General features: G+C 38.6%; 1 protein-coding gene across 2 annotated transcripts in view; it reads left to right on the top strand.

Moving 5' to 3' along the window:
* LOC103348430 (spermatogenesis-associated protein 31D4) overlaps positions 1–16,044 on the top strand; it is a 61,153-nt gene that overhangs the window by 28,610 nt on the left and 16,499 nt on the right. Inside the window, exon 1 of one of the 2 annotated variants that reach the window (XM_051846849.2) lies at positions 12,715–13,095. The exons of the other annotated variant lie outside the window; for it this stretch is intronic. Within the exon in view, the coding sequence (XP_051702809.2) occupies positions 13,021–13,095 (75 nt within the window). The 5' untranslated portion in view covers positions 12,715–13,020. Of the gene's footprint in view, positions 1–12,714; positions 13,096–16,044 lie in introns of those variants that run through there. 2 annotated transcript variants of the gene reach the window in all.

Below are 16,044 nucleotides of genomic sequence, written 5' to 3'. Positions count from 1 at the left end.
AGCTTGTATTTTGTTGAGAAGTTGTGGCTGTATTTTCATCAGTAATATTGGTTTATAGTTCTGTTTGTTCATGTATCTGTTTCCTGGTTTTGGGACTTAAGTGATGCCTCATAGAAAGAGGTTGGGGCCAGCGCTGCAGTTCACTAGGCTAATCCTCTGCCTGCGGCACTGGCACCTCATGTTCTAGTCCCGGTTGGGGCACCAGATCCTGTCCCAGTTGCTCCTCTTCCAGTCCAGCTCTCTGCTGTGGCCCGGGAAACAGTGGAGGATGGCCCAAGGCCTTGGGCCCTGCACCCACATGGGAGACCAGGAGGAAGCACCTGGCTCCTGGCTTCAGATCAGCGCAGCGTGCTGGCTGTAGAGGCCATTTTGGGGGTGAACCAATGGAAGGAAGACCTTTCTCTCTGTCTGTCTCTCTTTCACTGTATAACTTTGCCTGTCCAAAAAAAAAAAAAAAAAAAAAAAAACTTGGAAGGATTACCTGCCTTTCAATTATTTCGAAGAATTAAAATTAACATTATTTTTTTCTGTCAAAGTTCAGTAGAATTCAGCATTGAAACCATCTGGTCCTGGGCTTTTTGTTGTTGTTGTGAGTATATTTATTACGGGTCAATCTTGGTATTGATTGTGGTATATTCAGGTTTTCTATGCTATTTTGCCTTAAATTTGGTAAATAGTATGTGTCTAGGTATCTTTCCATTTCTTCTACGTTTTCTAATTTGTTAGGAAATACTTCTGTGTAATAGTTCTTGATGAATCTTTTATTTCTGTGGTATCTATTATAAAATCCCCTTTTATCTCTGATTTATTAATTTGTATCTTCTCCCCTTTTTTGATTTGTTGGGACAATAGCTTATCAATTTTTTTTAGTTTTCAAAAAACCAGCTTTTTACTTCAGTGACCTTTGTATTTTTTAATTTCAATTTTGTTTAATTTTTCTATAATTTTAATTATTTCTTTCCTCCTACTAAGATTGTGTTTGGTTATTCTTTTTTATAGATTCTTGAGATGCATTGTTACATCATTTATTTGGTACCTTCCAATTTTTATAGACATTAATTGTTATATACTTACTTCTTCTTCTTTTTTTTTTTTTTTTTTTGACAGGCAGAGTGGACAGTGAGAGAGAAATAGAGAGAAAGGTCTTCCTTTTCTGTTGGCTCACCCCCAAAATGGCCACTGCAGCCGGTGCACCATGCTGATTCGAAGCTGGGAGCCAGGTGCTTCTCCTGGTCTCCGATGCGGGTGTAGGGCCCAAGCACTTGGGCCATCCTCCAGTGAACCCCCAGGCCACAGCAGAGAGCTAGACTGGAATAGGAGCAAGCGGGACAGAACCGGTGCCCCAACCAGGACTAGAACCCAGTGTGCTGGTGCCACAGGTGGAGGATTAGCCTATTGAGCTGCAGCACCAGCCATATATACTTTCTTCTTAACACTGTTATTGTATCACATAAGTTTTTATACCTATTTTTTAATTTTCATTTGTTTCAAGGAATTATTTCTTTTCCCTTTTGATTCTTTTATGACCATGTGTTAATTTATGAGCATGTTATTCAGTCTCCATATATGTGTACATTTCCCAGAGTTTCTTTTTTTTTCTTTTTTTGACAGGCAGAGTTAGACAATGAGAGAGAGAGATAAAGGTCTTCCATCTGTTGGTTCACCCCCAAAATGGACACCATGGACAGTGCACTACGCCGTTCCGAAGCCAGGAGCCAGGTGCTTCCTCCTGGTCTCCCATGTGGGTGCAGGGCCCAAGGACTTGGGCCATCCTCCACTGCCTTCCCAGGCCACAGCAGAGAGCTAGACTGGATGAGGAGCAACTGGGACAGGATCCGGTGCCCCAAGCGGGACTAGAACCCGAGGTGCTGGCACTTCAGGCGGAGGATTAGCTTAGTGAGCCACAGCGCTGGCCCCCAGAGTTTCTTTAATTCCCAGCTTCATCCCATTGTAGTGTGAAAAGATAGATGATGTGATTTTAGTTTTTTTATTGTCTAGTTTTGTGGCCTAGTATGTTATCTATCATAAATAATTTTGATGTAATGAGGAAAAGAGTATATTTTGCAACTGTGTAATGAAATGTTTTGTAGATAGCTATTAGATCCATTTGGTTGATAATATAGATTAGCTCTGCTGTTTCTTTGATGGGTTTTTGCTCAGTTGATCTGTCTATTGATGAAAGTGGGTAGTTGATGTCCCCTATTATTATATTGGAGCTTATTTCCTTGATTAGATCCATTAACATTTGTTTTAATTTTTTTTAACTTTTATTTAATGAATATAAAATTCCAAAGTACGGCTTATGGATTACAATGGCTTCCCCCCCATATCGTCTCTCCCACCCGCATCCCTCCCCTTTCCCACTCCCTCTCCCCTTCCATTCACATGAGGATTCATTTTCGATTCTCTTTATATACAGAAGATTAGTTTAGCATACATTAAGTAAAGATTTCAACAGTTTGCTCCCACACAAACATAAAGTGAAAAATAATAGATGATTTTTTAAATGCTGATGAAATCAGATCAGACCTATTGTCATGTTTAATCCCAGTGAGAGTCAAGTTGGGAATTGATAATTTCTTTCTTTTTTTTTTTTTTACAGAAGATCAGTTTAGTATACATTAAGTAAAGATTTCAACAGTTTGCGCCCCCATAGAAACACAAAGCGAAATATACTGTTTGAGTACTCGTTATAGCATTAAGCCTCAATGTAGAGCACATTAAGGACAGAGATCCTACATGAGGAGTAAGTGCACAGTGACTCCTGTTGTTGACTTTACAAATTGACACTCCTGTTTATGGCATCAGTAATCTCCCTATGCTCCAGTCATGAGTTTCCAAGGCTATGGAAGCCTTTTGAGTTCACCAACTCTTATCTTGTTTAGACAAGGTCATAGTCAAAGTGGAGGTTCTCTCCTTCCTTCAGAGAAAGGTACCTCCTTCTTTGAAGACCTGTTCTTTCCACTGGGATTTCACTCACAGAGATCTTTCATTTAGGGTGTTTGTTTGTTTGTTTGTTTGTTTTGCCAGGGTGTCTTGGCTTTCCATGCCTGAAATACTCTCATGGGCTTTTTAGCCAGATAGGAATGCCTTTAGGGCTGATTCTGAGGCCAGAGTGCTGTTTAGGACATCCACCATTCTATGAGTCTGTTGAGTATCTCGCTTCCCATGTTGGATCACTCGCCCCTTTATTTATTCTATCAGTTAGTATTAGCAGGTACTAGACTTGTTTATGTGCTTCCTTTGACTCTCAGTCCTTTCATTATGATCAATTGTGAACTGAAATTGATCACTTGGACTGGTGAGATGGCATTGGTACATGCCACCTTGATGGGATTAAATTGGAGTCCCCTGGTATGTTTCTAACTCTACCATTTGGGGCTTGAGCATGTCCCAAAATGTACATCTCTTCCCTCTCTTATTCCTACTCTTATGTTTAACAGGGATCACATTTCAGTTAAATTTCAACACTTAAGAATAACTGTGTATTAATTACAGAATTAAACCAGTCATATTAAGTAGAACAGACAAAATAACTACTAAGAGGGATAATGTATTAAGTTGTTCATTAACAGTCAGGGCTATGCTGATCAAGTCACCGTTTCTCGTAGTGTCCATTTCACTTTACAGGTTTCCTTTTTGGTGTTCAGTCAGTTGTCACCGATCAGGGAGAACATATGGTATTTGTCCCTTTGGGACTGGCTTATTTCACTCAGCATGATGTGTTCCAGATTCCTCCATTTTGTTGCAAATGACTGGATTTCGTTGTTTCTTACTGCAGTATAGTATTCTAAAGAGTACATGTCCCATAATTTCTTTATCCAGTCTACCGTTGATGGGCATTTAGGTTGGTTCCTGGTCTTAGCTATTGTGAATTGAGCTGCAATAAACATTAGGCTGCAGACCGCTTTTTTGTTTGCCAATTTAAATTCCTTTGGGTAAATTCCAAGGAGTGGGATGTACATATAGTAAATATAATTAGTAAATATAATTTCCAAAGTACAGTTTATGGATTACAATGGCTTTCCCCCCCATAACTTCCCTCCCACCCACACCGCTCCCATCTCCTGCTCCCTCTCCCTCTCCCATTCCATTCACATCAAGTTTCATTTTCAATTATCTTTATATACAGAAGATCAATTTAGTATGTATTAAGTAAAGATTTCATCAGTTTGCACCCACATAGAACACAAAATATACAATACTGTTTGAGTACTAGTTATAGCATTAATTCACATGGGACAACACAATAAGGACAGAGATCACACATGAGGAGTAAGTACACAGTGACTTCTGTTGTTGACTTAACGATATGAAACTCTTGTTTATGGCGTCAATAATATCCCTAGGCTCAAGTCATGACTTTCCAAGGCTATGGAAGCCTCTTCAGTTCACCGACTCTTATCTTGTTTAGACAAGGTCATAGTCAAAGTGGAGGTTCTCTCCTCCCTTCAGAGAAAGGTACCTCCTTCTTTGAAGACCTGTTCTTTCCACTGGGATCTCACGCGCAGAGATCTTTCATTTAGTTTTTTGTTTTTTTTTTTTTTTTTTTCCAGGGTGTCTTGGCTTTCCATGCCTAAAATACTCTCATGGGCTCTTCAGCCAGATCTGAGTGCCTTAAGGGCTGATTCTGAGGCCAGAGTGCTGTTTAGGACATCTGTCATTCTATGAGTCTGCTGTGTATCCCACTTCCCATGTTGGATTGTTCTCTCCCTTTTTTATTCTATCAGTTAGTATTGGCAGACACTAATCTTGTAGTGTGATCCCTTTGACTCTTAAACCTATCAGTGTGATCAGTTGTGGACTGAAATTGATCACTTGGACTAGTGAGATGGCATTGGTACTTGCAACCTTGATGGGATTGTATTGGAATCCCCTGGCACGTTTCTAACTACATCTTTTGAGGCAAGTCTGATTGAGCATGTCCCAAACTGTATATCTCCTCCCTCTCTTATTCCCACTCTTATATTTAACAGGGATCACTTTTCAGTTAAATTTAAACACCTAAGAATAATTGTGTGTTAACTACAGAGTTCAACCAATAGTATTAACTAGAACAAAAAAAATACTAAAAGGGATAAAGTGTTAAATTGTACATCAACAGTCAAAACAAGGGCTGATCAAGTCACTGTTTCTCATAGTGTCCCTTTCACTTCAACAGGTTTCCTTTTTGTGGTTGGTTAGTTGTTGCCAATCAGGGAGAACATATGATATTTGTCCCTTTGGGACTGGCTTGTTTCACTCAGCATGATGTGTTCCAGATTCCTCCATTTTCTTGCAAATGGTCAGATTTCATTGTTTTTGACTGCTGTATAGTATTCTATAGAGTACATGTCCCATAATTTCTTTATCCAGTCTACTGTTGATGGGCATTTGGGTTGATTCCAGGTCTTAGCTATTGTGAATTGAGCTGCAATAAACTTTAAGGTGCAGAAGCTTTTTTGTTTGCCAAATTAATTTCCTTTGGGTAAATTCCAAGGAGTGGGATGGCTGGGTTGAATGGTAGGGTTATATTCAGGTTTCTGAGGGATCTCCAGACTGACTTCCATAGTGGCTTGACCAGTTTGCATTCCCACCAACAGTGGGTTAGTGTCCCTTTTTCCCCACATCCTCTTCAGCATCTATTGTTGGTAGATTTCTGAATGTGAGCCATTCTAACTGGGGTGAGGTGAAACCTCATTGTGGTTTTGATTTGCATTTCCCTGATTCCTAGTGATCTTGAACATTTTTTCATGTGCCTGTTGGCCATTTGGATTTCCTCTTTTGAAAAATGTCTATTGAGGTCCTTGGCCCATCTCTTAAGTGGGTTGTTTGTTTTGATGTTGTGGAGTTTCTTGATCTCTTTGTAGATTCTGGTTATTAACCCTTTATCTGTTACATAGTTAGAAATATTTTTTCCCATTCTGTCGGTTGCCTCTTCACCCTCCTGTTACTTTTGAAGTACAGAAACTTCTTAATTTGATGCAATCCCAAATGTTATATTTGGCTTTGACTGCCTATGCTTCCGGGGTCTTTTCCAAGATGTCTTTGCCGATACCTATATCTTGCAGGGTTTCTCCAGTGTTCTCTAATAATTTGATGGTGTCGGATCATAGATTTAAGTCTTTAATCCATGTTGAGTGAATTTTTGCGTAAGGTGTAAGGTAGGGGTCTTGCTTCATGCTTCTGCACATGGAAATCCAATTTTCCCAGTACCACTTGCTGAACAGACTGTCCTTACTCCAGGGATTGGTTTTGGATCCTTGATCAAATATAAGTTGGCTGTAGATGTTTGGATTGATTTCTGGTGTTTCTATTCTGTTCCATTGGTCTATCCATCTGTTTCTGTACCAGTACCATGCTGTTTTGATAACAGCTGCCCTGTAGTATGTCCTGAAATCTGGTATTGTGATGCATCCGGCTTTGTTTTTGTTGTACAAGATTGCTTTAGCTATTCAAGTTATCCTGTGTCTTCATATGAATTTCAGCATCATTTTTTTTAGTTCTGAGAAGAAGGTCATCGGTATCTTGATTGGTATTGCGTTGAATTTATAAATTGCTTTTGGGAGAATGGACATTTTGATGATATCGATTCTTCCAATGCATGAGCATGGAAGATTTTTCCATTTCTTGGTATCCTCTTCTATTTCTTTCTTTAAGGTTTTGTAATTTTCATTGTAGAGATCTTTAATGTCCTTGGTTAAGTTTATTCCAAGGTATTTGATTGTTTTTGTAGCTATTGTGAATGGGATTGATCTTAGAAGTTCTTTCTCAGCCATGGCATTGCCTGTGTATACAAAGGCTGTTGATTTTTGTGCATTGATTTTATATCCTGCTACTTTGCCAATCTCTTCTATGAGTTCCAGTAGTCTCTTAGTAGAGTTCTTTGGGTTCCCCTAAATAAATAATCTTATCATCTGCAAAGAGGGATAGTTTGACTTCTTCCTTCCCAATTTGTATCCCTTTAATTTCTTTTTCTTGCCTAATCGCTCTGGCTAGAACTTCCAGAACTATATTGAATAGCAGTGATGAGAGTGGGCATCCCTGTCTGGTACCAGATCTCAGTGGAAATGTTTCCAACTTTTCCCCATTCAATAGGATGCTGGCCATGGGTTTTTCATAAATTGCTTTGATTGTATTGAGGAATGTTCCTTCCATACCCACTTGCTTAGAGTTTTCATCATGAAAGGGTGTTGTATTTTATCAAATGCTTTATCTGCATCTATTGAGATAATCATATGGTTTTTCTTCTGCAGTCTGTTAATGTGGTGTACTACATGGATTGTTTTGCACACACTGAACCATCCCTGCATACCAGGTATAAATCCCACTTGGTCTGGGTGGATGATCTTTCTGATGTGTTGTTGCATTCTATTGGCCAGAATTTTATTGAGGATTTTTGCATCTATGTTCATCAGTGATATTGGTCTGTAATTGTCTTTCAGTGCTGCATCTTTTTCTGGCTTAGGAATTAAGGTAATGCTGGTTTCATAGAGAGAATTTGAGAGGATTCCCTCTTTTTCGATTATTCTGAATAGTTTGAGGAGAATTGGAGTTAGTTCTTCTTTAAATGTCTGGTAGAATTCAGCAGTGAATCCATCTGGTCCTGGGCTTTTCTTTGATGGGAGGGCCTTTGTTACTCTTTCAATTTCTGTCTCAGTTATGGGTCTGTTTAGGTTTTCTTTGTCTTCCTGGTTCAATTTAGGTAGGTTGCATGAGTCCAGGAATCTATCCATTTCTGATAGATTTCCCTGTTTGCTGGCATACAAGTCCTTGTAGTAATTTCTGATGATTCTTTTTATTTCTGTGGTGTCTGTTGTCACGTTTCCTTTTTCAGCTCTGATTTTATTGATTTGGCTCTTTTCTCTCCTTTTTTTAGTTAGTTGGGCCAATGGGGGGTCAATTTTGTTTATTTTTTCAAAAAACCAGCTCCTTGTTCGGCTGATTTTTTTTTTTTGTAATGTTTTTTGGATTCAGTCCTGTTGATTTCTTCTCTGATTTTAATTATTTCTCTTCTCCTACTAGATTTGGGTCTAGTTGCTACAGATTTTCTAGATCCTTGAGATGCATTGAAAGCTCATCTATTTGGTGCCTTTCCAATTTCCTGATGTAGGCACCTATTAATATAAACTTTCTTCTTAACGCTGCTTTTGCTGATCCCATAAGTTCTGGTATGTTGTACTGTTATCCTCATTTACTTCCAGAAATTTTCTGATTTGTCTTTTGATTTCTTCTATGACCCATTGTTCATTCAGGAGCATGTTGTTTAATCTCCATGTGTTTGCATATGCTCTAGGGATTCCTGAGTTGCTAATTTCCAACTTCATTCCTTTATGGTTTGAGAAGCTGCATCGTATGATTCTAATTCTTTTGAATTTGCTGAGACTTGCTTTATGGCCTAGTATGTGGTCAATCCTAGATTGGGTTCCATGTACTGCTGGGAAGAATGTGAATTCTTTATGTTTAGGATGAAAAGTTTTGTAGATATCTGTTAGATTGATTTGGGCTATAGTGTCATTTAAATGTACTGTGTCCTTGTTGATCTTCTGTCCTGTTGATCTGTCTATTTCTGAGAGTGGAGTATTGAAGTCCCCCAGTACTATTGTATTGGAGTCTAAGTCTCCCTTTAAGTCCCTTAACAAATCTTTTAAATAAACCGGTGCCTTGTAATTAGGTGCATATCATTATATCTTCCTGTTGAATTGATCCCTTAATCTTCATATGGTGCCCCTCTTTGTCTCTCTTAACAATTTTATGTTAAGGTTCATTTTGCCTGATATTAAGATGGCTGTGCCCACTCCTTTTTCATTTCTGTTGGCATGGTATATCTTTTTCCAGCCTTTCACTTTCAGTCTGTATGCATCTTTGTTGGAAAGATGTGTTTCTTGTAAGCAGCAAATTGATGGGTTTTGTTCCTTAACCCAATCAGCCAATCTGTGTCTTTTAATTGGACAGTTCAGGCCATTAACGTTCAGTGTGAGGATTGATAAGTAGTAACTTTGCCCTGCCATTTTCCAAAGATATTTTCTTTCTTTCTTTCTTTCTTTCTTTCTTTCTTTCTTTCTTTCTTTCTTTCTTTCTTTCTTTCTTTCTTTCTTTCTTTCTTTCTTTCTTTCTTTCTTTCTTTCTTTCTTTTTGACAGGCAGAGTGGACAGTGAGAGAGAGAGACAGAGAGAAAGGTCTTCCTTTGCCGTTGGTTCACCCTCCAATGGCCGCCAATGCTGGCACACTGCTGCCGGCGCACTGCGCTGAACCGATGGCAGGAGCCAGGTACTTATCCTGGTTTCCCAAGGGGTGCAGGGCCCAAGTACTCAGGCCATCCTCCACTGTACTCCCTGGCCACAGCAGAGAGCTGGCCTGGAAGAGGGGCAACCGGGACAGAATCCGGCGCCCCGACTGGGACTAGAACCCAGTGTGCTGGCGCCGCAAGGTGGAGGATTAGCCTACTGGGCCATGGCGCTGGCCCTAAAGATATTTTCTAATATATGTTTTGAACTTCCTGTGATTTTTTGCTGTGAGGTTTCCTTCCTTTACCTTCTTTCATATTGATGACTGTGTTTCTGTGTTTCTGTGTGTAACACATCTTTAAGCATCTTTTGCAAGGCTGGACAAGTGGCGACAAATTCTTTCAATTTCTGTTTGCTATGAAAGGTCTTTATTTCACCTTCATTCACAAATGAGAGCTTTGCAGGATATAATATTCTGGGCTGGCAGTTTTTCTCTCTTAGTATCTGGGCTATGTCTCGCCATTCCCTTCTAGCCTGTAGGCTTTCTGATGAGAAGTCTGCTGTGAGTCTGATTGGAGATCCTCTGAGAGTAATCTGATGTTTCTCTCTTGCACATTTTAGGATCTTTTCTTTATGTTTCACTGCGGTGAGTTTGATTACAACGTGTCTTGGTGAGGATCTCTTTTGGTCATGTTTACTAGGGGTTCTATGAGCTTCCTGTACTAGGATGTCTCTGTCCTTCTCCAAACCTGGAAAGTTCTCTGCTAGTATCTCACTAAAAAGGCCTTCTAATCCTTTCTCTCTCTCCATGCCTTCAGGAACTCCTAGAACCCGAATGTTGGGTTTTTTAATAGTATCCTGTAGATTCCCGACAATATTTTTTAGATTTCTAATTTCCTCTTTTCTTTGGTTTGACTGTGTACTTACCTGTGCTCTGTGTTCTAAGTCTGATTTTCTCTCTTCTGCTTCACTGACTCTGTTTTTAAGGCTCTCTAATGTGTTTTTCATTTGATCTATTGAGTTCTTCATTTCATTTTGATTTCTCGTCACTATCACACTTTCCTGTTCTACTAGTTTCTGCGTTTCATTTTGATTCCTCCTTAAGATTTCATTTCACTGGAGAGATTTTCTATCCTGTCCAGTATGGATTTATGTAGCTCAAGCATTTGTTTTTGAAAACTTCTAATTGTTCTTATCATAAATTTTTTGAAATCCATATCTTGCATTTCTTCTATCTCATTATCTTCATAATCTTGGCTTGGGGCATCTTGTTCATTTGGGGGCATCATAATGTCTTCCTTGTTCTTGTTTATTCGGTTTCTGCATTTGTTGCTTGGCATTGTGGAGATATTCTTTGGATTCTTCTTCCCTTGCTGTGGTGTTTTTTTCTTGTTATACTATGACTATATTAAGTGGACTGTCTGCTTTTGATGGAGCCTTAGAGGCTTGAGATGGATGTGGCCAGAGAGCTCTGTTTGGTTCCTCAGGGTTAAGGGTGTGCCAAAGGTGACACTCCCAGGTTAGGCGTAGATAATCTATCTCTCATTTATTTATTTATTTTGATTCAGAAGGAAGCAATTCCACACAGCTGAGCAGAATTGAATGCAGTCCGTGTCTGATCTCTGGCTCCTGTATGTATAATTTTCACCTTCTCTTTCCCAAGGACCACACAGAGAATTTGTGCAGCCCTCAGTGTGGGCTGAAATTCTCCTGCAGTCTCTCACTGGGTTGCCAAGGTTACTGAATTGCAGTGTCTCTGGAGAGTACTCACGTGAACTCCATGAGTTCTCTCACCCACCATCTCTTTTTTCACAGTCTCAGTTCATTAGCTCCACACATTCACTAGCTCCTAATCTTCTGTTATTTCACCCCCCTAGAGTCAGGTTTTTCTGATTGGCTGTGGGCGGGTGCAATCCTGAGGTTGCATAGCTTTACGTATGACCACAATGGAGCCTGCTCTTTGTCTTGCTTGCCTTTGAGAGGTGAGTGGAGAGAGAGAAACTCATGTTCATACCGGTCCTTTTTTTTTTTTTCCTCTCTCTTCTAGTTAGCCTGGTGAACTTCCCCCATGGGGCTTCAAGCCTCGATCCCTCTAGGCTCCCCCTTCTGCTTTCCTGCTGGTGTCTCGGGCTATTGAAGTTCAGCTCACCTCGCATTCCAGTGCTGGTGCATAAATTCTACCACTGGTGTCCCGAGTGTGGGCTCCCATGCCCTCCACAAAAGTCCACCATGAATCACTAGTTCTGCAAGTGTTTCCTCTGCTGTTTCTTCCCCAACTCTTCCTTGAACCTGCAGTATCTCCACTTTTATTAAACTGTCTCTTCCCGGACTATCAGTGTGCTCCCTTCCTATTCTGCCATCTTGCTGGAACATTTGTTTTAAATAGCTGGGTTCTGTATTATTAATGCCTATACATTTACTGTAGTCATGTGTTCTTGTTCTTAATCATTAGATAATGACTTTCTTTGTCTCTTAACACTTTTTGTCTTAAAGTCTATTTTATCTGATATGAGAATATCTACTCCTGTTCATTCCATGCATGGAATATCTTTTTTGAAAATTCCACTTTAAGTCTGTAGGTATGTTTGTCGGTGAAATGTGTTTCTTGTAGATAGTATGTGCATGGGTTTTGTTTTTTAATCCATTCAATCAGCCTGTATCTTTTAACTGGAGAATTTAGTCTATTTACATTCAAGGCTATTATTGATTAATATTGATTTGATTCTGCCATTCTTTCCCTAAGTATTCCTATTGTTTGTTTTGGATCTTCATTATAGTTTTACTAGGTTTTCTACCTTCACATACTTTCATGATGCTGATTATCTTTCTCTGTTTCTATGTGTAGTACATCTTTAAGGATCATTTGTAAGGTTGGCAAGGTGGCCACAAGTTTTTCCAATTTTTTTTCTTGTATGAGAAGGTTTTTATTTCACCTTCTTTATAAATGAGAGCTTTGCTTGGGAAAGTATTCTGGATTTACAGTTTTTCCTTTTAGGAATTAGTCTATACTGTTCCATTCTCTTCTAGCCTCTAGAGTTTCTAATTAAAAAATCTGCTGTTAATATAACAGGATATCCTTTAATGGTAATATGGCATTTCTCTTTTGCAGATTTTTGGGTCTTTATGTTTTATTTTGGAAAGTTTGAGAGGATGTGTTTTGGTGCTGATCTTTTCTGATCGTGCCTATTTGGAGTTCTATGTGTTTCCTCTATTTGGATGTCTATATATTTCTATAAGTAAGGGAATTTTTTTTCTATTTCACTGAAAAAGTTTTCTAGGCCATTCCTTTTTTCCATACCTTTAGGAAATCTTAAGACACATGTATTTGGTTGGTGATGGTATCTCATAGATCCTGATCACTGTTTTTAGTTTTTCAAATTTTTTCTTTTTTTTCCCTGAGATATTTCAAAAGATTTGTCTTTTAGTTTAGATATTCTTTCTTTTGCTCACTGAGCCTGTTGTTAAGGCTTTCTACCATATTGTTTATTTACCATATTGAATTCTTCATTTCTAATATTTCAGATTGATTTTTCTTTAATGTCTGTATCTCTGCTGAATTTTTCATTCATTCACTGATTTCCTAATTTCATGAGCTTCTCCATGTTTTCATTTAATCCTACAATCATACTTCGAAATTCCATTTCAACCATTTCAGCAATTTCCTCATCTCTATAGTCCAATATTAATGTGATATTGTGTTTTTGGAGGAATTATATTACATTTTTTGTTCATGTTTTTTATATTTCCACAGTGATCATTTTCACATTTGAGGAATCACTTGTTACTATCTCCTCTGAAGAATTTGTTATTGGAAATGTGCTTCTGTGGCTTGATGGAATGCCTGAAACTTAAAGCAAATATCCAGGGATGGGGGAGGCAGCATTTGTGGGTGAGTCAAGAATCCAGAGTGAAATCCAATTTGGGCATGATAGAACTTCTCTGACTATCATAAAGAGGAGGAGGGAGTGTTTATGCTGGCTGGCATGTTCACAACCTTAGACTTTCTCTGTGCCAAGGTGCTCAAAGTGCTTTTGTAGCCATTCAGATTCTCACAAACTGCACAGAGCATCTATGATCTTTGTAGTGTGAATGCAGAGACCTTCACAAGTTCACTCCCTAGGACTTAGGGAGTTCTTAGCTTATAGAGTTGGACTGTTGAGTGCCTGTAAACCCAATAACATCCCATAGCCTTATTAGTTTCATGCCTATGCAGAATTCACACAATCACAGGGTGCAGGATTCTCAGAGTCACAGGGTACAGGGGAATCTATTCTTTGCCCTCTGAGATGCCCCATCCCTGGAGTGAGCTGTCTTGCCAATGTCAGCTGGAGCTCCACCTGAACATACCAAGACTGGTTCTTTCATGGGGAAAGGGGAGGGAAACAAGGTGACTTTCTTTCATGGTGGTAAGTGGGTGCCCTGCCCACAGCCAGTTCTCCAGGCCATACTCAAAATCAGGACCTTGAAATTCTCCCTCAGTTAAAATCCACCAGTGATGTGCAGGCCACTGCAGCGTCCTCTTTTCTAGCTTGTTCTGTTAAGATGGTGTTTGGTCACCAGCCATTCACTGGCTATGGGAGTCAATGGTAGTGTATTGCCAGCTTCTGTGTGTTTGTATAGTGAAGTCATGTCAACTGCAATTGCTATTCTGTACATTAAATTTCAGAACTTACACACCCTGCGCATGTTTCTGTAATGTGGTTTTATTAAATGAATTTGCTATTCTGTATGTGAGACTTGTAGAAGTTACTCATCCTGCATAACTTTGTAACTTTTGACCAAATTCTCTACATTTCCTGAAGCCCCAGCCCTGGCCATAACTTTCTGTTTTTGTCAGTTACTTAAAGAGCACTTGTCTTTTTGTGCCTGCCCTATTTTACTTAATGTAATATTATCCAGATTTACCCATATTGCTGAAAATGCAAGATTTAGTTCTTTTTTAATATTCCTATCTTACAAACCTATTTCTTCAACATACTAATCCTGTATTCCTTATTATGCTGAGGTATATTTCATCAGTACATAATTTTGATCACTATTTTTATGGCATGATATTGAATTTTTTTCAGTGATTATTTACATTATATTGTAATTTTATGTGTGATTATATTAATTTGGTGTATTACATTTATTGATTTACATATATTGAGCCATTCTGGCATCCCAGGGATAAATCCTGATTCATCATGATGTATGGTCCTTTAAATGTGTGACATTGAGCTGCCTTGTAATTTTCTGTTAGTTAAGTGTTGTTGTATTGCTTTCATAACAGGGTAATGCTGTTATGGTTGATAAATTTGGAAGTACTTTTGTTTCTTCAATTTTTGGGAGAATTTTATAAAGATTGGTATTAGTTATTCTGTAAATGGTTGGTAGAATTCAGTCATGAAGTTATAATTTTCTGGGCTTTTCATTATTCAGAGATTTTTGTTACTGATTAATCTTGTAACTCTTTATTACTCTTATTCATTGTGGGTCTATTCTGATTTTTCTACATTTTTCATTATTCAGCCTTAGTAAATTTTGTGTTTATATGACTTCATCCAATTATTTTGGATTGTCTGGTTTGTTTGAATATAATTGTTTAGTGCAGTCTAATATGTTCCTTTGAATTTTTGTTATAAATTGAAATGTCTCCTCTTTTGTTTATAATTTTGAGTACTCTCCTTTTGTTGTCTAGAATAGCTAAAGACTTGTCAATTTTGTTTATGTTTTTAAACATATAATGAGTTTCATTAATGTTTTCTAGTCTCAATTCCATTTATTCTTGTTCTTATCTGTAATATTTCCTTTCTTCTGCTAACTTTGGCTTTGGTTTTTGTTTGTTTATCAAAAGAAGCATTTATTTACTTATTTATTGAAAGAGTTAAAGAGAGAGAGAGACAGAGAGAGAGAGAGGTCTTTCATCTGCTGGTTCACTCCCCAGATGGCCTCAATGGCCAGGCTGGGCCAGGCTGAAGCCAGGAACCAGGGGTTTCTTCTGAGTCTCCTGCATGGGTGCAGGGGCCCAAGGACAGTTTATTGAATTGTAAAGTTACGCTGCTTATTTGAGAGCTTCTTTAAAATTGTTTTAGACATTACCACTGTAAACTTCCAAATGTTTTTGCTACATCACATAAGTTTCATATGTTGAATTTTCATTTGTCTCAAGTTATTTTTCTGATTTTCATTTTGATGTTTTGCTTGATACAATTGTTCATGAGTGTGTTTAATTTCTGTATTTTTGTGAATTTCCCAATTTGTTACTGTTAATGACTTCCGAGTTTTACACTATTGTAGTTCAAAAAGATGCTTAATTCCTTTTAAAACTTAAAACTTATTTTATGGGCAATCCCAGAGAATGATTCATGTAAACTTGAAAAGAATGTATAATCTGCTGATTTGGGATCAAATGTATGTGTCAATTGGGGTTATTTGGTCTATAATGTTCAATCTGCTACTTCCTTATTGGTATTCTGTCAGATGATCTATCTATCCATTGTTGAAATCATTGAAGTTCCCTGTTAACAGTATTTTGCTATTTATTTACCCCTTAAGTTCTTTTTTTTTTTTTTTTTTTTTTTTTTTTTGACAGGCAGAGTGGACAGTGAGAGAGAGAGACAGAGAGAAAGTTCTTTTACCGTTGGTTCACCCCCCAATGGCCGCTGTGGCCGGCGCACTGCACTGATCTGAAGCCAGGAGCCAGGTGCTTCTCCTGGTCTCTGATGGGGTGCAGGGCCCAAGCACTTGGGCCATCCTCCACTGCCTTCCCAGGCCACAGCAGAGAGCTGGCCTGGAAGAGGGGCAACCGGGACAGAATCCAGCGCCCTGACCCAAACTAGAACCCGGTGTGCCAGCA

Source organism: Oryctolagus cuniculus, chromosome 1, assembly GCF_964237555.1.
Source record: "Oryctolagus cuniculus chromosome 1, mOryCun1.1, whole genome shotgun sequence".
Classification (NCBI taxonomy): Eukaryota; Metazoa; Chordata; class Mammalia; order Lagomorpha; family Leporidae; genus Oryctolagus; species Oryctolagus cuniculus.
The sequence above is the reverse complement of the archived record's forward strand: the minus strand, read 5'-3'. Positions and strand labels throughout refer to the sequence as shown.